The 26,966-nt window shown below is 36.6% G+C and overlaps 1 protein-coding gene across 26 annotated transcripts in view; it reads left to right on the forward strand.

Annotated features, from left to right (window-relative positions):
* The window catches only part of GPHN (gephyrin), a 675,135-nt gene that overhangs the window by 297,582 nt on the left and 350,587 nt on the right, over window positions 1-26,966 (forward strand). For all 26 annotated transcript variants that reach the window (XM_034937122.3, XM_034937124.3, XM_034937127.3 and 23 more), the window contains exon 4: window positions 21,417-21,509. In XM_034937122.3, the coding sequence (XP_034793013.1) occupies window positions 21,417-21,509 (93 nt within the window). The remainder of the gene's footprint in view (window positions 1-21,416; window positions 21,510-26,966) is intronic.

The raw sequence follows: 26,966 nt of genomic DNA on the forward strand, positions 1-26,966 counted from the left end.
ACTGCCTTTGAAGTTTATTTGCTGCCCCAGAGCACTTTAGTGCCAGATGGTGAGACTTTCAGGAACTCAAGTTCTGATTGCTAGGATCAGCAGTTCCCCTGTGGCTAGGGATGGTCTGCTGAGTTTTATCCAGTTTCGCTTTCTGCTATAACGAGGGCAACACCGAGTTCAGTGCCTCATAATTGCCTGCTGTCCTTCTCCCCAGGGCACAGAAACGCTGTCTGCACCACACCTCCACTGCCACGGGATAGGACAGGGGTCCTGTTGACTATTCAAAACTTTTTCTATGTCTTCAATGCCTCTTTTAGCAGTATGAAGTTAAAACCAGGTACTATGAGTGCTCACCTGAGTTTTGGGTTTTACGAAGGTACTTTTTTTGTGTAGATAGTTGTTAAATTGGTGTACTTGCAGGGGGTGGCGGAGGCAACAATTGGTGGAGCTTTTTGTTCCACCATCTCACTCCACCCCTCTCTTCAGTAATTGCCTTTTTATTCGTATCTTTCTTGAATTTGAGGAAATTCTTAGACATTATTTTTGGTTATTGCTTCTTCCTATTCTATCTTCTCTTTCTGGAATCCAATTATACTATATTTTTGAGTGTGTCCCACATGTTTTGTGGCTTTTTATATTTTTCCTCTTTCTTTTTTCTTGTTGTTTACTTTCTCTGCATCAGTTTGTGGAGGTTTTTTTATTGTTGTTGATCTGTCTTTGAGTTTAGTATTCCTATGTTTTGTAGTGTTTCTCCCTTTTACCTGTGTTTGCATTATTTACCCCTGATGAACTTTGTAATTCCCCTTCTATTATGTCCATTAAACTTTTTTAGATTCCAATGCTGTGGTGATATTCTGTACCATTTCATCCATTTTGTTAATTTTTTTTCTATTTTCTTGAACATATTAATCATAGTTTACTTGAAAGTTCTTGGCTGTAAACTTTCAATGCATCTCTTTTGGGGTTTTTTTTGTTCTGTTTTTTCCTCTCAATTTTGGGTTCTACTTTCTGGCAAATCAAGTAATTTTTAATAATTTTATGTTATATGTAAAAGACTCATATTGGCCATAGGTGACTTAATCATAGAACATTCCTCCTTCTTCTGTAGGCAGAAAGTGTGAGAAATCAATTACTACAATCCCATCAGGAATTGAGCCGGATTACAGCTGGGCTACCAACATGGTGGGTTTTCCATTCCCTCAGTCATGAAAGACACTAGGAGGTTTAGCTCTAATATTCATAGGCCGCAGCCCAGCTCTCTTGTCTCCAGCCTAACCAATATAGTCTCAAAAACTAGCAAATACTTTGACGGGAAATAGGCATTGTACTTTCGTCAGACTTACTTCCCTAGCAAGTCTTTGTTTTTCAATTATTATGAACAATGCAAAAGATTTCATTTTGCCTTTAATAAGCTTTTTGTCTAGCTTTGCAGGCTTCTGTATACCACCAGAATCTACAATTGCTCCAAGGAGAAAAACATCCATGAGCTTGGGTTTATTCAGATTTTTAAGTTTAAATGTTTTAAGAGGTTTCTGGCTAATTCTTCCTTAGCAGAGGTTGTCTACCTAGTAAAATTAACAGTCAGCCTATGTCCAAAATCAACAAATACACACAGTGGGGGTGGCTTGGTAGGAAAAGCTGGACATTATCCGTTTTACTCTGGAAAGTTTCCTCCTCTTTGGAATTTTATTTCACTTAATCATTATTATTTCTGCAATTATCTGATATCTTTAAAAGCAGCATTTTTATAATTATGTGATGTTTTCCACTTGTTACAGTAAAAGTATTACCCTGCTGTGACATTTTGCATCCTACCCAGAAACAGAACTCCTGTATTATATTTTTTAACTGATTATTGCTAGGATTAAATAAAAAAGATACTTCTGTTTAAATCTCTTTGATTCTGGTTTGTGTAATGCTCTGTGTGTCAGGCACTGTTGTAATTGCTTTAAAATTACTAACTCATTTTAATTCTCTGTATTAGTCTGTTTCACGCTGCTGATAAAGACATACCTCAGACTGGGCAATTTACAAAAGAAATAAGTTTATTGGACTTACAGTTCCCCATGGCTGGGGAGGCCTCACAATCATGGTGGACAGCAAGGAGGAGCAAGTCACATCTTACATGGATGGCGGCAGGCAAAGAGGGAGCTTATGCAGGGAAACTCCCCTTTCTAAAACCATCAGATCTCATGAGACTTACTCACTATTGCTAGAATAGCAAGGGAAAAACCTGCCCCCATGATTCAGTTACTTCCCACCAGGTCCCTCCCACAACATGGGGGAATTCAAGATGAAATTTGGGTGGGGATACAATCAAACCATATCAGTTCACCCCTGGCCCCTCCCAAATCTCATACCCTCACATTTCATACCCAATCATGCCTTCTCAACAGTCCCCTGAAGTCTTTACATATTTCAGCATTAGCTCAGAAATCCACAGTCCAAAGTCTCATCCAAGACAAGGCAAGTCCCTTCTGCCTATGAGCCTGTAAAATCAGAAGCAACTTAGTTACTTCCTAGGTACAATGTGGGTACAGGTATTGGGTAAATATACACATTCCAAATGGGGAAAATTGGCCAAAAGAAAGGGACTACAGGCTCCATGCAAGTCTGAAATCCAGCAAGGCAGTCAAATCTTTAAGCTGCAGAATGAACTCCTTTGACTCTATGTCTCACAACCAGGTCACACTGATGCAAGAGGTGGGTTCCCATGGTCTTGGGCAGCTCCACTCCTGTGGCTTTGCAGGGTACAGCCTCCCTCCCAGCTGCTTTCACGGGCTGGCATTGAGTGTCTGTGGCTTTTTCAGGCACATGGTACCAGATTTCATTGGATCTATCATTCTGGGGTCTGGAGGATGGTGGCCCTCTTCTCACAGCTCTGCTGGGCACTGCCCCAGTAGGGACCCTGTGGAGGCTCCAACCCCACATTTCTCTTCTGCACTGCCCTAGCAGAGGTTCTGCATGAGGTCCCCACCCCTACAGCAAACTTCTGCCTGGGCATCCAGGCGTTTTCATATGTCTGAAATCTAGATGGCGGTTCCCAAACCTCAATTCTTGATTTCTGTTCACTCGCAAGCTCAATACCACATGGAAGCTGCCAAAGCTTGAGGCTTGCACCCTCTGAAGCCACAGCTTGAGCTCTACGTTGTCCCCTTTCAGCCACTGCTGGAGCAGCTAAGATGCAGGGCACCAAGTCCCTAGATTACACATAGCACAAGGACCCTGGTCCCGGCCCATAAAACCACTTTTTCCTCTTAGTCCTCCAGACCTGTGATGGGAGGGGCTGCTGCAAAGGTCTCTCACAGTCCTTGGAGACATTTTCCCCATTTTCTTGGGGATTAACATTCGGCTCCTTGTTACTCATGCAGATTTCTGCAGCCAGCTTGAATTTCTCCTCAGAAATTCTTTTCTATTTCTTTTCTATTGCATTTTCTTTTCTATTGCATTGTCAGGCTGCAAATTTTCCAAACTTTTACACTCTGCTTCCCTTATAAAACTGGATGCCTTTAACAGCACCCAAGTCACCCATTGAATGCTTTGTTGCTTAGAAATTTCTTCCACCAGCTATCCTAAATCATCTCTCTCAAGTTCAAAGTTATTGAACTCTCTAGGGAAGAGTCAAAATGCTGCCAGTCTCTTTGCAAAAACATAACGAGTCACCTTTGCTCCAGTTCCCAAGAAGTTCCTCATGTCCATCTGAGACTGCCTCATCCTGGACTTTATTGTCCATATTGTTATCAGCATTTTGGGCAAAGCCATTCCACAAGTCTTTAGGAAGTTACAAACTTTCCCACATTTTTCTGTCTTCTTTTGAGCCCTCCAAATTGTTCCAACCCCTACCTGTTACCCACTTCCAAAGTTCCTTTCACATTTTTGGGTATCTACAGCAGTGCCCCACTCTACTGGTACCAATTTACTGAATTAGTCTGTTTTCACACTATTGATAAAGACATACCCGAGACTGGGCAATTTACAAAAAAATTAAAAAAAGAGAGACGTTTATTGGACTTACAGTTTCACATGGCTGGGAGGCCTCACAATCATGGTGGAAGGCAAGGAAGAGCAAGTCACATCTTACGTAGATGGCAGCAGGCAAAGAGAGAGTTTGTGCAGGGAAGATTCCCTTTTTACATCAGATCTCGTGAGACTTATTCACTATCACAAGAACAGCACAGGAAAATCCTGCCCCCATGATTCAATTACCTCCCACCAGGTCCCTCCCACAACATGGGGGAATTCAAGATGAGATTTGGGTGGGGACACAGCCAAACCATATCATCCTCATAACAAACATATGCAGTAGGTATAATTATTGTCTCTATTTCATAAGTGAGAAAAATGAGACACAGTTAAATGACTTGCTAAAGGTCACACAGCAAGCAGTTGTATAGCAGATTCAAACCTACAGTCTGGGTTCTTCTATAATAGTTAGAGTTAGTAGTAGAATAAATACAAAGCATCATTCAGTAGATCATTCTGCATGAATGCTATAAACTCACTAAGAATCATTTACATCAATATGTGTTACTTTCCAGTACTCCTTTTCTCTTAATAAGAATGTTGTTTCTGAACTTCCCAGTTACTATACCTTCCCTTCTCCCAAAGGTAATCACTATCCTGATTTCTAGCAAACGAATTATCTTTACTTCTTTTGAGCTTTATATCAACAGAAGCATTTTGGTGTCTTATGTTTTATTAAATATACAAGAATTGAGTTATCCATTCTTTTGTGGAAGGACATTTCAGTTGTGTTCAGTTTCAGGGTATTATCAATAATCGTGCAATGAGTAGTCTTGTACATGTCTTTTAGTGCACATATGTATGCATTCTTAGATTTCCACCTAATGGACAGGATAGACATGACTTAGAACTACCGAGTTGTGGAGTATGCAAGTGAATTCTGCATGCTAGAATCTGCCTTTCTCAAATAGATGTACCAATTTATATTCTCTTCAACATTTTATGAGAACTCTATTTTGCTTCACATTCTTACTAACAGTATTGTCAATCTTTTTCCATTTTAGTCATTTTGGAATGTAAATAGTGACAGCAAAATATGTTTTTAAGTTTTTTCATTGATTACAGGTGTTATTAAACATCTTTTCATGTCTTTATTAGCCATTGGGAGCTCTTCTTTTGTGAAGTGCCTGTTTAAGTCTTTTCTACTTTTTAAGAATTAGATTACTTGTCTTTTTCTTATTTATTGGTAGGTATTTCTTATAAATTTTAGATATGAATCCTTTGATACATGTATCATCCATTTATTCTCCTCCTCGGTTGTTTGCCTTCTTACTCTCTTAAAAGTATCTTTGCTGAACAGAAATTCCTAATTTTAATGTATTGGCTTGTCAATCTTTCAGTTATAGTAAATATTTGTTAAGTGAATGATCTCGAAGGAGTTCAGTGTCAGCTACAAGAGATAATCATTGTAAAACATAAATTCTGTATCAAATTTATGTATAAAATATTTTAGACCAGGCGCGGTGGCTCACACCTGTAATCCCAACACTTTGGGAGGCCGAGGCAAGGATTACGAGGTCAGGAGTTTTAGACCAGCCTGACCAACATGGTGAAACCCCATCTCTAATAAAAATACAAAAATTAGCCGTGCGTGGTGGCCTGTGCCTGTAATTGCAGCTTCTCAGGAGGCTGAGGCAGGAAAATTGCTTGAAACTGGGAGGCAGAGGTTGCAGTGAGCCAAGATTGCACCACTGCACTCCAGTCTGGGCAACATAGTGAGACTTCATCTCAAAAAATATGTATATATTTTAGATATGTATAAAATATTTTGGAACACAGAGGAAACCGTGACTAATTCCAACCAGAGAGTCAAGGAATTCTTCATGGAGAACATGATGGGAAGGACTTCTAAAGCAAAAGAAATATGAACAAATGTACTAAATGTAAATAAGCATTGTGGTTTTCAGAAGTTCAAGTGTGGCTAAAGTCAAGGGATTATTAATTCTATTTGCAGGAAATAAGAAGGTAAGTTAGGTTGGAGTCACATTTTAAAGGAGCTGTATGTTTTGGTCGGGGGCATAGTTTCTAAAGATTTTGAAGCAAAGGAAAGACATTTTCAGATTTGTTTCAGGGCATATACTGTTCTTATCAAAATGGATTGATAAGAGACAGAGACAGACCACTTAGTGTGCTTTATAGCAATCTATGTGAATGATGATAAAAATAAGGCTTATGCCTGTGGCAACAGGAATGGAAAGTACTGGGGGTATATCACAGTGGTTAATAAAACAGGCTCTGCTCCTTAATAGGATTGTGACCTTATGTGTATCTTAACCATTCAGAGTTTTCCTAAATAATAATAATAATAATAATAAAACCTACTATTGTCATTACGAACATTAAATGTTTGTAAAGTACTTAGCAAAGTACTTACATAGTAAAGGAAAACTATGTGATATGATTCAAATAGACTTCAGAAACAAGAAATACAAAAAAGATTAATTCAGGGTTTTCACTTAGACAGCTTCTTAAGAGTCCCAGTCCCTGAGTTAAGGAATTCAAAAGAAGCAGCATATTTTGGGGGAATAACGACTATTAGGAGTCTCTATGGCATACAAGTAATACCATACAACTGGAAATCTATTTGCTCCTCCAATTAAATAGTGTAGTCCTTATTTCTTATTTGTTCAGTGTTAATGATTTTCATCCCTTTTGTTTTCTCTTCTGGTACTATTCACTTAACTGAGAGTATGCTTTACTGTGTTATTCTCAGAATAAGAGCATCCCAGAGGATTCGTGGAAGAAATGCAACACTTTCGAGTATAAACTATCAAATAGCCAGGTTTTCTCTCTACTGTATTTGATCACCTAGTCCCTTATTTTTTTTAAAGCAGAACTTAGTATTACCATTGTATAATGTGGAGTAGGTAATTTTCCTCTCAAATCAGAACATTCTGATCTGGTAAAGCTAAGAGTTCTTGGCTCTCTTTGAAAAGATAGATTAAATCTACCTGTCTTTTTGCTATTTTTTGCTGCCTATAGATCAGTGTTCTATTGTTTCTCTTACTAATTATTATATATTTACACAGAAGTCTTGGCTAAAGTTCCATCAAATTATTATACTTCTTTAACCTTACTAAAATGAATTTCCTCCACTATTCCTTACATATAAATACATGTAATTTATGTAGACATATGAAGTCTATAGTAACACCTATAGTACCAGTATTTCTTTACTACTGGAAAACTAAACCATAGTGACTATTATTAAAAATTACTTGAAAACCAGACCTCTGTATTCTCCATAGGGCTAAATATTAGTAAACTAAATAATAAAACTGTTTCCAGATGTTTTTTGTTAAAGATTTTTAAAGTATTAATAGAATTTAATTAATTACATAATATATATTATCCATGTCTAATTATTTGTCTAGCTATATTCATCATGGAAAAAAATGTTCAAAGGAAAAGTGACATTATGTGTGAAACTTTGTCAAAAATATGTCATTGATGTTTGAGACAAGGTAATAAAACTATCACAGAAATTCTTCTTTTTCTTACTAATATATAATATTAATATGAAGATGTATTCTCACGTCAAATTTTGGTATATACAGAAGTCAGTAGTAATATGATTTGGCCAAGTACCTTTGCTTTCATAATAGTTTTATAATCTTTGTGTGTGTGTATGTGTACATACAAAGAGGCACTTAATTTTTTAGTTCTTGTTATGTACCCAAATTTATATCAGATGCTTTCTGTTCTCATTTCCTTTCATTCTTCTAATGGTGGTCCATGTTTCAATAACTTGCCTATGAGCACAAAGCTAGTAAGTAGACTAAAACTGGAATGGGTACCCAAGTCTGTCTTACTCCCAAACCTATTCCTTTTCTGTTACCTCTACTTCTACTTCCCTGCCTTACAGTCAGAAAATTTATAAAGGTAAACAGTTTGTCAATGTGAAAAACTAAAAGTAGTTTTTAAAGTATACAGAATATTGTGCAGACTTAAAATCATTCTAGTGAACTACATTTATTAATACAGATTGATTATTTATGACATATTGTCAAATTGAAAATGCAAATTAAAACATCCACGTGTGGAAACAATAAACCGTGGGGATTTCAGAAGCAGGGAGGAGCAGAGTAGGGACAAGGATTGAAAAACTACCTGTTGGGTACTATGTTCATTACTTGGGCAATGAGATCATTAGAAGCCCAAACCTCAGCATCATGCAATATACCCATGTAACAAACCTGAACGTGCACTCCTGAATCTAAAAATAAAACGTAAAAAAAGAAAGGATTTGTCATTCTTGGAAGGACAGAAAAAAATTCATGTGTGTGTATTTTTTTATGTATGAAAATATTTATGGAAGTATGGTCAACAAAGGTTTAAAATTGGTTGTCTAATAAAATGTTTGTGATTTTTAAATTTCCTTATACTTTCTTGTTGATTGAATTATTTTTGGTCTTTTTAGTAAGCATGTATTTTAAGAATCATAAAAATCACTTAAGACTACTCTTTCATTCAGCAAAAAAAAAAAAAGAAACAAAATATAAGAACAGGTTAAAATATAGAAAATGTATTTTTCACCAACTGTCATTTCTAGAACCTAGTTTACAATTGTATAACAGATGATACATTTAATTAAATCTCTTACACATAGTCATTCATTTTTTGCATATTGCATATTCTAGAGCAGTGAGTAAAATGGCTTGAAATGCCAAACTCATGGATTTGGTACTACATTTTATTGACAAATAAAATAATAGGTGTTTAAGCTACTTTGAGAGTAGGCTTCATTCCAGTATAATTGAATAGCTCCTATCAGAGCTCCTATCTGTATCACAAGTAACTATTATAAACTCTAAACCAAACAAAGAAACAATAACTATCTGAAAGCACTGGAGAGTGCTCTATAAAGTAGACAGATTCTACCATTTGGAAGAAGGCACTGGTTGATTATCCCATTCTTAAAACTTTTAGCCTGAGAGTAGGCCCCAATCTGGCCTAACTGGCAGCTAAAACCTGCTGGCTTCTTGGCTACAAGAATGGTTTGGGAAAACTATAGCTACATTAAAGTAAAAAGGGAAATCCTAGAAAGGAGAGAGCCAAAGAGGGGAGCCTGAAATTCTATAAATAAACTCCCTATATTTCTGGCTGACCTCTGAGCCATGAATGAGCTGGGTAGACTACAAACAGCACAACTAGGGCTAAAGGGATTGAACTGAAATTTGAATTGCCATCCTCTGCATAGCAGAGTTTGCAGTTAGGTCTGCCGAAGTCACTGCTTACTAAAATTTAAAAAAATCAATATTATAACAAAATCCAGTGTCTATTCAACATATCGCTCAGTGTCCAGCATATAGTCTGAAATTATTTCACAAAGAAACAAGTGAACATGACCCATTCTTGCAAGAAAAGATAATCAATTGAGACTAACCCCAAGATGACCCACCTATTGTAATTAACAGACAAAAATTCTAAAGCAGCTTCTATAATCATAATCAAGCAGTAAAGGAACATATGCTTGTAATGAGTGAAGAGATAGGAAATCTTAGCAGAAAAAAATAGAAACTATTGAACCAAATAGAAATTTAAGAAGTGAAAGAGTAGCTGAAAAGTGTTTTCAGGGTATCTTCTTTAAATTTAAGACCCCACCTGAGCCAGTGAAATCATTTAGTAAATATGTAGCATCATTAAATAAAACTATCTAATCCAGCTCTATAAAGCAGGTTGAATTGGCTTTCAAACCAACAAAATTTATTCCTACTTATTTGTGTTTGGGAAGTTTTTACATTGTTTACTGTTGGAACATATTAATGTATCCATGCATGTTGAAATTATATGTAGAATGAAAGGAGAATTAGGAATATTCAAGATTTTACTCTGGAAAATTATCTTTGACTACAAGAGAGAAACTGCACTGAAGGTAATTATTTTAGCTTAGCATTTTTTATGGGTTATACAGTATCAATTTAATAGTAGATAGTAGAATAGCTAGTTTAAGAGTTCTATAAACTACCCTCACTGACAGTCTGATTCCTTTATATAATTTTTTTTACTGAAGTCAAAGTTATAATATTAGGGAAAAGTACCATTTCTAATCAAATATTTATACCACGTTTAATTTTTTGTGTATGTTTTGCTAATAGTGCCTACTATAAACTCAAATTAATAACTTTTATAATTATTTTATAATTGAATTCAAACAAATGGCAACAAAAACACTAAAAGAATGGTTTGCAGGGGCAAGGGCAAGATGGCCAACTAGACACAGACAAGTGGAACAGCTCCCATGGAAGTACTGAGACAACAGGCATGCTTTTAACAGATCTTTACAGGGAAGGCATCAAGAGTGGACCAGGAGAAGACATAGAAGCTGGGCTAAAGGAAGAGAAAGCTGGGAATGCTGCATGGACTTTTGTGCACCAGGACTCATTTTTGAACCACAACAGCTCCAGGAGCATGGGTGAGTTGAACTGGCAAGGAGCAACCCGCTCTCACCATGGGCCTCTGGAACCCCAGCAGGAGGGGACCCCTCAACCACCACAGACACATGAGGTGGCAGGGAGAGTTACTTAGGGAAGTCTTAAGGGCAGCAAGCCAGCTGATGTGGAGCCCAGAGGGTTTGGTGCAGAAGTAACTGTAGTGGAGCATGGCCAGGGACAGCCATCCCCCTAGACTTGACTTGCTCCCATAAGAGACTTTAGTCCTAGGAGAACTGTTGGACCTGATCTGTCCAGGGAAGTCTTGCGCAACAGACGGCTGGTCTGACCTGAGCCCTCCTTGGTCTGCTGGCCTGTCCTGGGGCCCTAGCCTGGCCATGCCTGCTAGCAGGGCAGTCTTGAGGTCCCTGGGTACCCACGCCGTAGCTTCAGCACTGATGGACCATGCCTGACCAGTAGAGAGTTTCGATGAGGCATCCCTATGGCCACGCACCAGCCTGCACGCTCCCTCCCCAGCCTGTGCAGCTTTCCCAGACCCATGGCACTCCCCACATCACTTTGCTGATGCATGTCTACACAGGTGGCTTTTGCTTTACTTGCCCAGCCAGCACACAGGAACGCAGTCTGCCCTCCTCCCTTGCTGACCACCATTGCAGACACCCTTGGTAAGCACAGAGCTGGCAAGTCTCACTCCTGCCAGCACCCCACCCTTGCACTAACATTGCACAGAGAACAGCAGATCATCCCACACCCTGAACAATCACTCTTATTTGAGGGGCACAGAGAAGGCACCCAGATCTATGCTGGTCAGCACCCTGCCCCCAAGCCAACACCACCTCCAGTGCAACAGCACAGTCTCTAGCAAGGGCCCCCCATCCCCCACCAGTGTGTTGCCTCCACCACTATGGTGAACACCTGCAGGGGGGCAGGCACCCCTGCATCTGTTAGCACTCTTCTGCAGATGCTGCACCTCAGAACCCAAGCACAATGGACTGAACCTCAAAGAGGTCAAACTGGGGCCCAATGCAAGTCCCCCAGAGTTAGAGCACACAATCCAGGAGTTGGGAGCTGAGCATTGGCCTCCTAAAATGTTCCAAAAACAAGATTGGATTCTTCCAGTCAGCTGAATGCATCTTATACCATAATCAAACCCTCAAGGTTATCAAATAGGATAAAAGAAAAAAAATCCAAAGGTCAGCAACCTCAAAGATTGAAGATAGATAAGCCCACAAAGATGAGAAAGCATCAGTGCAAGAATGCTGAAAACTCAAAAAGCTAGAGTACCTTCTTTCTTCCAGATGACCACACCATCTCTCCAGCAAGGGTCCAGAACATGGCTCAGATGGCTGAAATGACAGAAATAGAATTCAGAATATGGGTAGAAATGAAGATCATTGAGCTACAGGAGTATGTTGAAACTCAGTGCAAAGAAAGTAACAATCATGATAAAACATGGCAGGAGTTGACAGACAAAATAGCCAGTACGGAAAAGAACATAACCAACATGATAGAGCTGAAAAACACACTGCAGGAAGTTCATAATGCAATCACAATTATTAATAGCAGAATAGAACAAGCTGAGGAAAGAATCTCAGAGCTTAAAGGCTGGCTTTCTGAAATAAGACAGGCAGACAAGAATAGAAAGGGAAAAAAAGTATGAAAAGGAATGAACAAAACTTCCAAGAAATATGGGATTATGTAAAGAGATTGAATCTGCGACTGATTGGTGTCTCTGAAAGAGATGGGGATAATGGAACCAACTTGGAAAACATGTTTCAGGTATCATCCATGAGAACTTCCCCAACCTAGCTAGAGAGGCCAACATTCAAATTCAGGAAATGCAGAGAACTCTAATAAGATACTTCACATGAAGATCATCCCCAAAACGTAATCATCAGATTCTCCAAAGTAAAAATGAAAGAAAACATGTTAAAGGCAGCTAGAGTGAAAGGTCAGGTCACCTACAAAGGGAAGCCCATCCAACTAACAGCAGACGTCTCAGTTGAAACCCTACAAGCTAGAAAAGACTGGGGCCCAATATTCAGTATTCTTAAAAGGAATTCCAATCCAGAATTTCATATCCATCCAAACTAAACTTTATAAGCAAAGGAGAAACAAGATCCTTTTCAGACGAGCAAATGCTAAGGAAATTTATTACTACCAGACCTACCTTACAAGAGCTCCTGAAGGAAGCACTAAGTGTGGAAAGGAAAGACCATTACCAGCCACTACAAAAACACATTGAAGTCCACAGATCAGTGACACTAGAAAGCAACCACATATGTCTGCAAAGTAACCAGCTAACATCATGATGACAGGATCAAATCCACACATATCAATACTAACCTTAAATGTAAATGGGCTAAATGCCCCAATTAAAAACACAGAGTGGCAAGCTGGATAAAGAACTGAGACCCATTGATATGCTGTCTTCAAGAGACCCATCTCACATATACAATGGCACACACTGGTTCAAAAAAAGGGGATGGAAACAAATCTACCAAGCAAATGGAAAACAGAAAATGATAAGGGTTGCAGTTCTACTTTCTGACAAAACAGACTTTAAACCAACAAAGGTTAAAAAAGAAAAAGAAGGGCATTAGGTAATGGTAAAAGGTTCAAATCAACAAGAAGATCTAAATATCCTAAATATATATGCACCAACACGGGAGCACCCACATTCATAAAGTAGGTTCTTAGGGACCTTCAAAGACACTTAGACTCCCACACAATAATAGTGGAAGTCTTTAACATCCCACTGACAATATTAGACAGATCACTGAGAAAGAAAATTAACAAAAATTCAGGTCCTGAACTCAGCCCTGAGTCAAATGGACCTGATAGATATCTACAGAACTCTCCACGTAAAAACAACAGAATTTACATTCTTCTTACTGTCACATGGCATATATCCTAAAATTGATCACATCATCAGAATTAAAACGCTCTTGAGGAAATACAAAAGAACTGAAATCATAACAAACAATCTCTAGGACCACAGTGCAATCAAATTAGAAATTAAGACTGAGAAATTTACTCACAACTGTACAATTACATGGAAACTGAATAACCTGCTCCTGAATGACTGTTTGGTAAATAATGAAATTAAGGCAAAAATCAATAAGTTCTTTGAAACTAATGTGAACAAAGATACAACATACCGGAATCTCTGGGACACAGATAAGGCAGTGTTAAGAAGGAAATTTATAGCACTAAATGCCATCAAAAAAGTTAGAAAGATCTCCAGTTAACAGTCTAACATCACAACTAAAAAGAACTAGAGAACCAAGAGCAAACAAATCCCAAAGCTAGTGGAAGACAAGAAATAACCAAAATCAAAGCTGAACTCAAAGAGATTGAGACAGAAAAAATGTCTTTTGTAATGGATGAGTATAAGGCTCCAGATAGATACAGAGAATGATGACTTACGTAAACTTACTCTCTCTTAGCTCTATTACTGTCCCTGTTTTTCTGTTTGATGAGTTGTTTACTCTTTGGCAATAATAATTTTGCTAAAAATTTCTATAATCATGTTTTTTATTGTTAAATAATGTAAATGTAAAGAAAACATTATATATTTATAAATACATGTAGTATTTCCGAAAGTTTTCTTAAAAAGGGTATACGATCTCTAATAACACCATAATATACTGATCTATTATGTTAATATACTGATCTATTATTAATTTGTTCATATCTCTGATGTCTGTAACATCAAGCACATTTGTCATGGTTTTTAAAATAATATATATGTGTGTTTGTGTATGTGTATACATATATATATTTATGACACATGCTGGGCATAGTCATTGCACATACTAGATATTTGCATGTTTCTTAAACTGAAAATTAACTTATATAATCATATTCTTAAGACTTTGTGCCAATTTATTTAAATATAACACATCAAGCTTACCTTTAGAACTATTTTGAAGCTTTTTATAAAAGATAAACTTATCACTAATGAAATATAAATTGGAAATAGTCAGAAAAAGAAGAGGATGCCAAAATGTTAACTGTGAAACTAGTTGTTTTTGTATTGTATTGTTACATTAAAAACCACCACAAAATTTGGTGGCTTTAACACATATAGTGATTTGTTATTTTTCACAAGTCTGGGCTTTCTGAGTGGGAATATTTTCTCATGTCATTATTTCAGCCACATGAGTCTAAGGTCACTCATGTAGCTGAAATAATGTCACCTCAGTTGGGTCTGGAGAATCTAAGCCTCACTCAGATGTGTAGGACCTTGGTGCTGGATATTCCACTAGACCTTTCTCTCCAAATGGTCACCCATCATTCCCTTGTCTGGCCCAGCCTTCCTGACATGGTAGTAGAAGTTTACCAAAGAGTGAAGACAGAAGAATGGAAACCTTTTGAAACCTAGGCTTCAGAACAGCCATACCATGACTTATTGCCCCATTCCATTGATCAAATCAAGTCAGAAATCCAGCCCAGTTGCAAGGGTTGTGGAAATAGACCCCACCTCCTGACAGGAGGATTTACAATGACTGTATGACCATATTTAATTTACCACAGTAGTATATGTGTAATTATTAAGTATAAAATTTATTTCTAAACTTACTGACCATGAGTACTAAGTATCAGAATGAAGAATGAATAAATGTTTATAATCCCTCTTTTTTTTAACTTTAAATTGAAGTTTAGGGGTACATGTGTAGAATGTGTAGGTTTGTTACATAGGCAAACATATGTCATGAGGGTTGGTTGTACAGATTATTTCATCACCAGGTATTAAGCCTAGTACCCATTAGTTATATTTCCTGCTTCTCTCCCTCCTCTCACCCTCCACCCTTCAATATGCCCCACTGTGTGTTGTTCCCCCATGTGTTCTCATCATTTAGCTTCCACTTCTTAGTCACAACAAGTGGTATTTGGCTTTCTGTTCCTGCATTAGTTTGCTGAGGATAATGGGATCCAGCTCCATCCGTGTCCCTGCAAAGAACATGATCTCATTGTTTTTTGTGGCTGCATAGTATTGCATGGTGCATAGGTACCACATTTTCTTTATTCAGTCTGTCATTGATGGGCATTTGGGTTGTTTCCATGTCTTTGCTATTGTGAATAGTGCTACAATGAACATACATGTGCATGTGTCTTTATAATATAATGATTTATAATCAATTGGGTATATACTCAGTAATGGGATTTCTGGGTCGAATGGTATTTCTGTCTGTAGGTCTTTGAGGAATCACGACACTGTCTTCCACAATGGTTGAACTAATTTACCCTCCCACCAACAGTGTAAAAGTGTCCCTTTTTCTCCACAACCTTGCCAGTATCTGTTATTATTTGACTTTTTAGTAATATTGTGACTTGCATGAGATGATATCTCATTGTTGTTTTGATTTGCATTTTACTAATCAGTGATGTTGAGCTTTTGTTCATATGCTTATAGGACACGTGTATGTCTTCTTCTGAGAAGTGTCTGTTCATGTCCTTTCCCCACTTTTTAATGGGTTTTTTCCTTGTAAATTTATTTAAGTTCCTTGCAAATGCTGGATATTAGACCTTTGTCAGATGCATAGTTTGCAAAAGAATTGTCTCCCATTCTGTAGGTTGTCTGTTTACTTTTTTGATAGTTTCTGTTGCTATAAAGAAGCTCTTTAGTTTAATTAAATCCCAGTTGTCAATTTTTGCTTTTGTTGCAATTGCTTTTAGTTTCTTTGTCATGAATTCTTTGCCCATGCCTATGTCCTAAATGGTATTGCCTAGGTTGTCTTCCAGGGTGTTTATAGTTTTGGGTTTTATATTTAAGTCTTTAATCCATCTTGAGTTAATTTTTGTATATGGTGTAAGGAAGGGGTCCAGTTTCAATTTTCTGCATGTGGCTAGCCAGTTCTCCCAGCACCTTTTATTGAATAGGTTGTTGCTTGTTTTTGTCATGTTTTTCAAAGATCAGAGAGTTGTAAGTGTGTGGTCTTATTTCTGGGTTTTCTGTTCTGTCCCCATTGCTTGTTTTTGTCAGGTTTGTCAAAGATCAGACAGTTGTAGGTGTGCGGTCTTATTTTAGGGTTCTCTATTCTGTTGCATTGGTCCATGTGTCTTTTTGTACCAATATCATGCTGTTTTGGTTACTGTAGCCCTATAGTATAGTTTGAAGTCAGGTAGTGGGATGCCTCCAGCTTTGTTTTTTTGTTTTTGTTTTTTGCTTTTGTTTTTGTTTTTTTGCTTAGGACCACGTTGGCTATTGAAATCCCTTTATTTTTTTAATGATACATACAAATTACAAAGAATTCAAACAGGGCAAAAATGTAAAAAGGCAGTAAAAAAATAAAATGTACTTCAAAGCTAACTACCCAAGAGTAATAAATATTTAACATTGTTTATAAAACATTCCAACATCTTTCACTGCTTATTATGTAGCTAGAAGAATGTATGGATGTTTAAATGAGTGAAAGACATAGCTATATAAACAATTAGGATAATTTTCTGAAGCTAATATATAGTAGCATTTATTTACACTTAAGCAGAAGAAAAGGGAACTGAGTAAAAGAGCCTATTGACTTTGAAATAACTATTTTTTATTAGAAGAGATATTATATGCTGAAATCCCTCTAAATTTTAAAAAATAGGAAAGTCATTAATAGGTTACAGTCATATGTTAACTATATGTTAAACCTTAGACAGGATTGGTTGAATCCTTGCTATGAAAGATAAGGATATTTGCACTATTACATTTCTTCCCACCTACCCTCTCCTTACCTTCCAATTTCTGTTTATTATATGATTTTCAGAAAAAAACTGATAAAACAATATCCAGTCCTCAAACTAGTGCTTATTTCAAACTTGTTGCAGAGATGTAGAAGAAAAACAGAAAGTCAGCCCAGACTGTATCAGATCTGGAACTTGCACAGAAAAAAAATAGGGGAAGCAAGAAACCAGAGACAACATATAGTCTTTGTTGGAATACTCTGCTCTTCTGAAATTTTATTAATGTCCAGTGCTAGAATCTTTCTTCCTAGATAAGGGTTTAGCTCATCATTATGTGAGGAGTGTCATCAAGTTTAAGATTAGTTTTCCATTTCAGTGTGCCTTCGTTTCTAGAATCTTCATCTTGAATGCCATGAGCCCTCCATTGCATGTTTCTTATAGAAGCTGCTTACAATAAGAAAAAGATATGGAGTCTCTTTTAGTTTGCATCTCTGTAGATTTAGAGGTATTCATGAGAATTTTTAAGATTTTGAGAATTCACCATTATGACCTCTTTGGAGTCCAGAGTAGCATTAGGAGCCTCAAAATGGAGAACTGTGTGTCTCAAAGATCTTTTGCTTCTGTCCTTAACCATCCAGCTTTTGAGACTTATGAAGCTATGTTGTTTGCTTATTTGGTTGTTGCTTGTGGAGGTTTTTCCTCTAGTTTTTACTCTTTTATGTTGATTTTATGAGATATTAGGAGGGGGATTTTTGTGATACACCTTTATTCTACTAAAGATGAATGGAATGGAATACTAGAAATGCAAGGCAATAATTTTTTAAAGAAATATCCTCCACATAAGGAAAAGTTAATCACTAAAATAAACAATGTCCTCAGCCTCACTTTTGCAACAGATGCAGAGGGACTTTTCATAAGTTGCTTTCATGAAAAAATCTTCAATGACCTCTTATTTGGTAGAGGCAGCTGAATATTAAAGTTTTGTCAGAATAAAGTGGATCTAACAGGTGCAGAAACAAATATGGCAAGATAAATTGCTTTCTAACTAAGCTAAGATAAATTACTAAGTTAAATAAGATAAATTTAATAAGTTGGTACAGTAAATAGCTAAGATAAACTGCTTTTTAAACATGATAGAATAAAAAGACTCAGTATCTAATGTGGCACACAGTTCAGTTTAATATGTATACATATATCACCTTGAGGTATCTTTCTTAAAATGCAGCTTCTGATTCGGTAGATCTTGGATGGAACTTCAAATTGTGTATTTCTAATTCCGTGACACCACTGGTGCCAGTTCTCAGATCATACTTTTAGTAACAAGATTCTAGACAACTATAGACTAAGAGCTCCTCTACTTGACTGAATCCTTGAGACCAGAGATACTGCCTTATTTATCTTTGCATTGCTGTTCTCTAAGGAAGTACCTGAATAAAAGTTTGCCCTGAAATATTTTCTTGTTACATGAATTAATGAATCAGATGCATGACAACTAGGGGCCTGGAGAACTGGTATTCTATACTGGTGGGTGAGGAAGAATTCTTTTGTTTTGAAAACCAAGTGACTGAATGATAGGATTTCTATTTTGTCTTAAAATCTAAAAGCCTTACTAAAATTTTTGCTCACATGAAGTCTGCCATATATCACATTAGCTACTTTGGCCAACAAAATATTACCTCCCAAATGCTTGAATAGATTCTTAATTGCTCTCAAGATAACAAATGTTATTCAAGTGAAAGAAATCTATATATTAAGTGTTACCAGTTATCCATCCTGGAAATAGAAAAACTTTAGTAATATTACTGTAATAAAACTGATTTTTGTTTGTTTGTTTGTTCGAGACGGAGTCTTGCTCTGTTACTCAGGCTAGAGTGCAGTGGCACATTCTCGGCTCACTGCAACCTCCGCCTCCCTGGTTCAAGCGATTCTCCTGCCTCAGCCTCCCGAGTAGCTGGGATTAGAGGCACCCGCCACCGTGCCCGGCTAATTTTTGTATTTTTAGTAGAGACGGCATTTCACATTCTTGGCCTGGGTGGCCTCGATCTCCTGACCTCATGATCCACCCACCTCGGCCTCCCAAAGTGCTGAGATTACAGGCGTGAGCCACTGCGTCCAGCCAACTGATTTTAAACTGTATGAAATCTTTTTGGGCCTACCCAACTATCTGTGAAATTTACCCTTGAGTAATTGAACAGATCGTCTCCTTAGACTAGTAGTTTTCAGTTGCTGGCTACATTTTAGAATTACCTGGGAAGCTTTTAAAAATCCCAGTGCCCAGGCTATACCAAAGAGGTGAGACCCAAGTATTTTTTAAAGCTCCGCAGATAATTCCATTGTGCACCCAAGGTTGAGAACCATTACTTGACTATTAGCTCTTTGAAATCTGAGTCAGTGTTCCTCTTATTTTTAACTTTTAACACTTAATACATGGTAGGTACTTCATAAATGTTTACTTAGTCAACAGATGAATTATGTTATAAGGAAGTATTATCTGAGGCAAAACAGGAGCATTCTTCAGTATAAAGGGACCATTTTTACTATGTTTATTAGCATCTTAAAATTTGAAAAGTTTGAATACCCTCTTAATGTTAATACTGAAAGTTGGTATTTGATATAGATAAACATTTTGGTGTTGAGATATTTTGTTGATGCAACTTGGATTTCATATCACTTTTTATCAAGATTTGATATAAATAGATTGTGATCAGAGGTGAGAAAACTGTGGCACAGGCATTTCACTGCCGTAATGGAAGTACTTAAAGGAATATTACAAAGAGATCTAAGGTGTTCTAGGATACATCAGTCGGAAAACAAAGATGGTTAATCTACACATTGCTGAGTTGTGGTATCAACCATGGTTTTGTTTTTTGTTTATTGTTTTCTTGAGACAGAGTCTCATTCTGTCACCCAGGCTGGAGTGCAGTGGCGCGATCTCAGCTCACTGCAACCTCTGCCTCCCAGGTTCAAGTGATTCTCTTGCCTCAATCTCCTGAGTAGCTGGGACTACAAGCGCGCTCCACCATGCTTGGCCAATTTTTGTACTTTTAGTAGAGATGGAGTTTTGCCATGTTGGCCAGGCTGTTCTCAAGCTCCTGACCTTACGTGATCCACCCGCCTCGGCCTCCCAAAGTGCTGGGATTACAAGCATGAGGCACTGCACCCAGCTGGTTTTTTTATATACCAGAAAGAATAGAGAGCTATTTATAAGAGTGAGTATTTAAGCTTTTCTGCTTTTTAAAATGAAGCACAGACAATTGAAGTTTTAACTTCGGTTTATGAAACCACTTTATAAGCACCTTTATTACAATAATCATTGATTTTTGAGGGGCTTTCCTCAGAACAAAATTATAACTATATCTGGGATCAAAGTTCTTTAGATGGGCTCTCAGTTATCTACAATATATGTTTTTAAAAATAGTTTGTTGCCATTAATTAATCATTGCACAGAAAAGTTCCCTTCATTTGGAGCTCTGAGCTCTGCATTTCTGTGATACCAGAATAAAACACAAACTGCAAAAAAAGGGAAAAAATCATTTTTTAGGTCTTGGATTTATTCTAAATAATCATCCTACATTTTGTGTCACTGATGAATTTGAGAATTGTGGGGACTGTATTGTACATCTCGGTATCAGCCTGCTATTTGTATTTCACAACAGTTATCGGCAATTAAATGATGAAATTCTATTTTTAAATTTTGACTCTGAATTGTAAAAACGTAATGAAACAATGTAATACCAATGCAAGTATATGATTATAATTTAATGAGCACTTAATTGCCCTTTTTAGCAAATAGCTAAAATGTATTATGGGTTGATAGAATTAGCAAGAATAGGAAAAGTCAGCAGATGGAGATCCTAGTTTCACTTTGTTATAAACTAGGTGTGTAATTTTGTAAATTATTTAAGCACATTGTACTTCAGTTGTCTCTTTAGAAAATAAAGAGGCAAATCTGCTAAAGACCCTTCTAGCTCCAAAATTTTATGACATGTAATTCTAATCTCTATAACTGTCATAGTAGTGCATTTTGAATGGCTGAAAAGAACTTCAGATAAGCCATTAATTATAAACTCTTTACGGTTTTCTTATGTTTTATTTACTTTCAAGAATTTGATACTTGCATCCTCATTTTCTATAATTAATAAAATAAGTACTCAAAATTTCAGTGCCTTTTGATCAAGAGTGAAACTGTTCCATGAATTGTGCTTAGAAATTTTCTTACTGACTGTTGAAAAGAATCTGTGTTTCCTCGTTGAATACAAAGTGTCCTAGGACTGGAATGTTTTGAGCAAGCAGGCAAGTTTTTCTGCACATGACTATACTATTGTTTTCTTTCAGGAAACCCTGATAGATTGGTGTGATGAAAAGGAACTTAATTTGATATTAACAACTGGAGGAACAGGATTTGCACCGCGAGATGTCACTCCAGAGGTGAGATAGTACATGCCTTTTCATATTCAAGGATTAAACTAATCATGGTTTTTTTAATCCTTTTTACTATATTTATATTATTTTTATAACTTTGCTAGGCATAACAAATGACTTGTAGTTCTAATAATGTGAAAATTTTGCTGTGGATGAATTGTGAAAAATGTTTCCTGACTTTTTTTCTTTGGGCTTAAACTAGAAGTGATACAATATGAGGAAGATTAAACTGGTCCAGAGGTGATCTGTCATTTTCTTGATGTCAGCCTAATTTCAGGCACATTTCCAAAGGAAGTGATAGCAGAATTCTGATGGTTAGCATGGCATCTGGTCTGATGTGCTTTGTCAATACAGTTCTTTTCTTGAGGTACCCTTTTCATTTGTCTAAAATTACAGTAAGATGACTGCAATAGAATATACTGATTTTACAGTACTTTTGTTGAAAAGGGATATATTTTCCACAATTCTAAATGTGAACAGCATTTAAATGCAGAATTTAATGAGCCCAAAAGTAGAATTAATATCTAGGCTTAAGACCACAGGAAGCATCTTCAACTATTTTATATATAGGAAGAAAAATTAGGGAAAGAATGAAGAATAAGCACTATTAACTAATATGGGGGGGGGTGTATTTTTTCTTTAAGGAAGCCATAAACCACAGATGTCACCTCAGAGCTATACATAAAATTACATCACCACTTGTGACATTGTTTCCTTTACCTCCCCAACCCCCCAAAAGTGTTTCTTGGATCAGTTTCAACTTAATATTTACTATGTCTTTCTATTTCAAATCAGTACACTATTGTATCTACTACCTTATTAACATTCCACAAGGTACTTTTGCTCTGCATCTATTAAATAATTACTGGCCTTCTTATAATAGCACAATGGTTTTCAAACTTTAGCCTGCATCAGAATCAATCAGAGGACTTATTAAAACACAAATTGCTTGACCCCCCACCCCTAGAGTTTCTGATTCAGTAAAGCTGCAATGGGTCTTGAGAATCTGTATTTCTAACAAGGCCCCAGGTGATGCAGATGTTGTCGTTGTTGTTGGACCATAGACCATATTTTCAAACTTTGAGAACTGCTGCTCTACTATATGAAAATGCAATTTTAAGAATTATTTTTTTTCTATTCCTCTATATAAAAACCGTGGTACATAAACTTTTGATATTATCATAATTAGGGTTTTAAATAAAATAGTTTTGGCTTTTAAAGCAATCAAAATCGAGTCGTATTGAGAGGTTAACTTCAACTGCATAAAGTCATCCTTACACAATTTATTTAGCTTCTGGCTTCTATAGTTAGTGGTTCTTTGGCAAAGTTTTACATTTCTTTTATGCTATGACTGACTGAAAAATTACAATTGGGAAGGAAGCCATCTCCTGCAGAGGTGTGCTTGTGTTTTGTTTCTTTGTAAGAACATTGACTACTTATGTTAACATATGGATTTTTGGAGTTTGGGTGCTGTCTTAAGTGTTTTAGTAAATCACTTTGCGTTTATGTATGCCTATTTTTTGTGTGATGGTTTGATATTTTCATATTTTTTCATAACAGAAAAATAGAAAAAATTTCACCAGAAAATTAATTCATAACCAAATAACAGTATTATTTTTAATTCCTTGGATAATTGATCGTGGGGAAATAATTTACATCACAAAATGTTTTGTATCCTACGGGGCTTTCAGTTAATACAAAATGCTAGGCTGAAAATTCAAACCTTTGAATTCTGGCTCTGCTACTTATCAACAAGGTGACCATAGATGGAGTGCTTTTACTCACACTTCTGATGCTAAATGTGGGTTTTTTTACTCGAACCAACCAGTTCTTCAACTCTCCAGATATCAAATGTCCTTCTTTTTATTTCAATTAAATTCTGACACTACCTACCAGGAATTAGTACTAGACTCTGCAGATTTAAGGGCTGTGTCCACAAGATCGCCTTCACGTCACATGCCAGTGGCAAGTACCAGATCCCCAGGCTAGTCAAAATTCTGTCCTACTTGACTACAAAGTCAGTTGGTTCCCAAACCGCGCCCCCCACCCCCCTCTGCATTTTCAGATTCACTAATTTGCTAGAATAGGTCCAAAAACTCCTGGAAACACTTTACTTATGCTTACCAGTTTACTATAAAGGATACAATTTAGGAATAGCCAAATGCAGGAGATGCACAGGGCAAGGTATAGGGGCAAGGAGGTTCCATCCCCTCTCAGTATTTAGCGCCCCTCCGGCACCTTGATGTGTTCATCACTCTGGAAGCTCTCTGAATCCCATTGTTCCAAGATATTTTATGGAGCTCAGTCTCCAACCTCACCCCTCAGTGAGTGGAACTGAAAATTCCAATGCTCATAATAACTTAGTCTTTCCAATGACCAGACCAGCCCCATCCTGAGGCTATCTAGGCACCCACCCTAAGTCGTCTCATTAGCATAAACTCAGATGTGATCTGAAGAGGTTTGGGCCTGGCATGGTGGCTCACACCTGTAATCCCAGCACTTTGAGAGGCCCAGGCGGGTGGATCAGTTGAGGCAAGGAGTTCAAGACAAGCCTGGCCAACAAAGTGAGACCATGTCTTTACTAAAAATACAAAGAATTAGCCGGGCATGGTGGCACACGCCTGTAATCCCAGCTACTTGGGTAGCTGAGGCATGAGAATCACTTGAACCTGAGAGTAGAGGTTTCGGCGAGCAGAGATCACAACATTGCACTCCAGCCTGGGTGACAGAGGGAGACCCTGTCTCAAAAAAAAAAAAGGCGGGGTGAGGGGGGTGCAGAGGTTTGTTAGGAATAACAAAAGGCACTCTGTACTCCTATCACTCAGGAAATTCCCAAGGGTTTTATGAGTTCTATAATAAGTCAGGAACCAAGAACAAAGACCAAATGTATTTTTATCTTATACCTTAATAGACTAGTCATTTAACCACTCTGTGCCTTAGTTTTCTATAAAGCGAGGGAAATAAAAGCACCTATTTACCAAGGTGGCTGTGACCGTTCAGTGAGAACTATTCCTGGTATTTTATGTAAGAGTTAATTTATAAGAGTTAATTTTTTTATTTGTTGCTATGTAACTTATGTAACTACCAAATGGACACATTTGATAGTTTTTCTTTTTTGCATGTAATACCAGATAGACAACTATAGCCTTTTACTTGTTTTGAAGTATGTCCATGAAGTCTTTAGAATCTTGTTAAATTATTTCTTAATTTTGATAGGGTAAGCTTCATATTTGATCTCTTCCATCTCTATATTATATAAATCAGAAATCTTGAATTTCTGCTATTCTAGTATCTAGGTTTTGTTTCTTTTCTTTTTTGGCACTACTAGTTGACAAGTGTCTGTTTCCATGGCATTGTATATTTCATTATTCAGAAATTGAGCAGTATTTTATTCTTAAAGTTTTTCAGTTATTTGAAAACTATTGAGGTGCTCTTATATTCATATATACCTATAGCAGCTACATAGTTAAAATTATATTAGAGGTTTCTTAAATGGATTTAAAATATACGTAAATATGTCTTCTCTAATATCTGTTTTTGAAAAGAAGCAATTTACCTGATTGTGACTAACTTGATCTTTAATAGGTTCACTTCATATTTTATATGTATATATAAATACATATGATATGAATATCTATGGCAAAAGTTTGTAGCAGTCGTGGGCTATTAATACTGATAAAATAAATAATAAATAAGCAAACATAAAATCAATATAGGCCCACTAAAAAGTAATTCTACTAATTTCCCTTTTACTTTACATCGTAGAGTAGTTGCAGTTCTTATAATATCTAACGTATAATATTGATGTGTCAGAAAGGAATTTAGAAATATAATCCTCTCGCTGAATTATATACTAATTTGTCTGTTTTGATAGTTGTATCTAAAGAGAAGAAGCTGTTTCTAGACACATTTACCTATATTATATACATCAGGATTGCCAGTATTTTTAAATGAGGTCAGAAGTTATTGGTAGAAAGCACAAATACTAATTTGATAAAAGTAAAACAATGTAAAACTTCTCCCTTAAAATCCTAATAATGCTTTATAGTTGATGATTGTCAGTAATTAGCTTAATCTGTAAAGCACAAAGGAAAATTGTTTGTGGATGTGTGTGTTGTAAGAAAAAAAATGAAGGATGAAAATGATGAATAGGATGAACGAAAAAAAACAATCCAAAGATTTTGTCAATGGGTATGAGCTCTAGATAAAATGAAAAATTTAATCAACAGATTTCTCTCCAGGTCTATTAAAAACGAGAATAGAATATCAAGTATAGTAAAGTTTATCTTCTTTATTATATATTTTATAAGAATAGGGCTATCAGAATTGATTTTCCTAAATTATGAATTTGTTTATATTTTTAGGCCCTGCGTCATAGAATATGGTTCATCTGATACTTGCATGCCTTCTAGCCTTCTCCCTGCCTCTAAATATGAGATGCTATCAAAACTTACATATGAAAGCATGATAATTCTCACTCATCAACTTTTTAGAATTTTGTCTTGATAATAAAAACTGGTTTTTAATAATAGATTGCTTGCTTTTTTTTTTTTTTTTTTTTTGAGACAGAGTCTCACTCTGTCACCTAGGCTGGAGTGCAGTGGCATGATCTCAGCTCACTGCAACCTCCACCTTCCAAGTTCAAGCAATTCCTGTGCCTCAGCCTCCTGAGTAGCTGGAATTACAGGCGTGCACCACCAAGCCCAGCTAATTTTTATATTTTTAGTAGAGACAGGGTTTCGCCACATTGGCCAGGATGGTCTCAAACTGCTGACCTCAAGTGATCTGCCTGCTTCGGCCTCCCAAAGTGCTGAGATTACAGGCATGAACCACCGTGCCTGGCCAGATTTCATTTTTTTCTGGTCCGATAAAGGTTGGATAATTCATTGGCACTAGTGAAATATTAGTAATTATAAAGTTCCACAGATTATGAAACTCATTTCTATACAAAGTATTTTCCCTTTATGTCCCATTATTACTTCAAAGCAATGTATGTCCAAAAAAGGTATTATTACATAAAGGATCTGTGTTTGATAATATAGTAAATTAGAAAATGTTAAACTGTTAAATATTTAAAAGGCACAAAATAACTTTCAGTACTTTTAGAGCACTAAGCTGTATTGAATTAAGGGTTGTATGCTAATATATTATTTTGATCATAAGTAAAAGAGTTGAGTAAAAGCCTAGCATACCTGTATGTCTCATCCACTTGGTCATTTGTGAAGCTTTTGTTTTTAATCCTCAATATGTGTTCAGTGCCATGCTTGGTACTGAAGTTAAAAAATGAATGAGACTTTCACAGGGGTAAGCAATGTAGCCCACAAGCCAAATCCAGCCTGTCACCTTTTTTTTGCATGTCCAGGGAGCTAAGAATATATTTTACATTTTTAAATGGCTGAAAAAATCAAAAGGAGAGTAATATTTGTGAGGTGAAAATTATTTGGAATTTGAATTTTAGGGTCT

This window comes from Pan paniscus, chromosome 15, assembly GCF_029289425.2.
Source record: "Pan paniscus chromosome 15, NHGRI_mPanPan1-v2.0_pri, whole genome shotgun sequence".
Taxonomy (NCBI): Eukaryota; Metazoa; Chordata; class Mammalia; order Primates; family Hominidae; genus Pan; species Pan paniscus.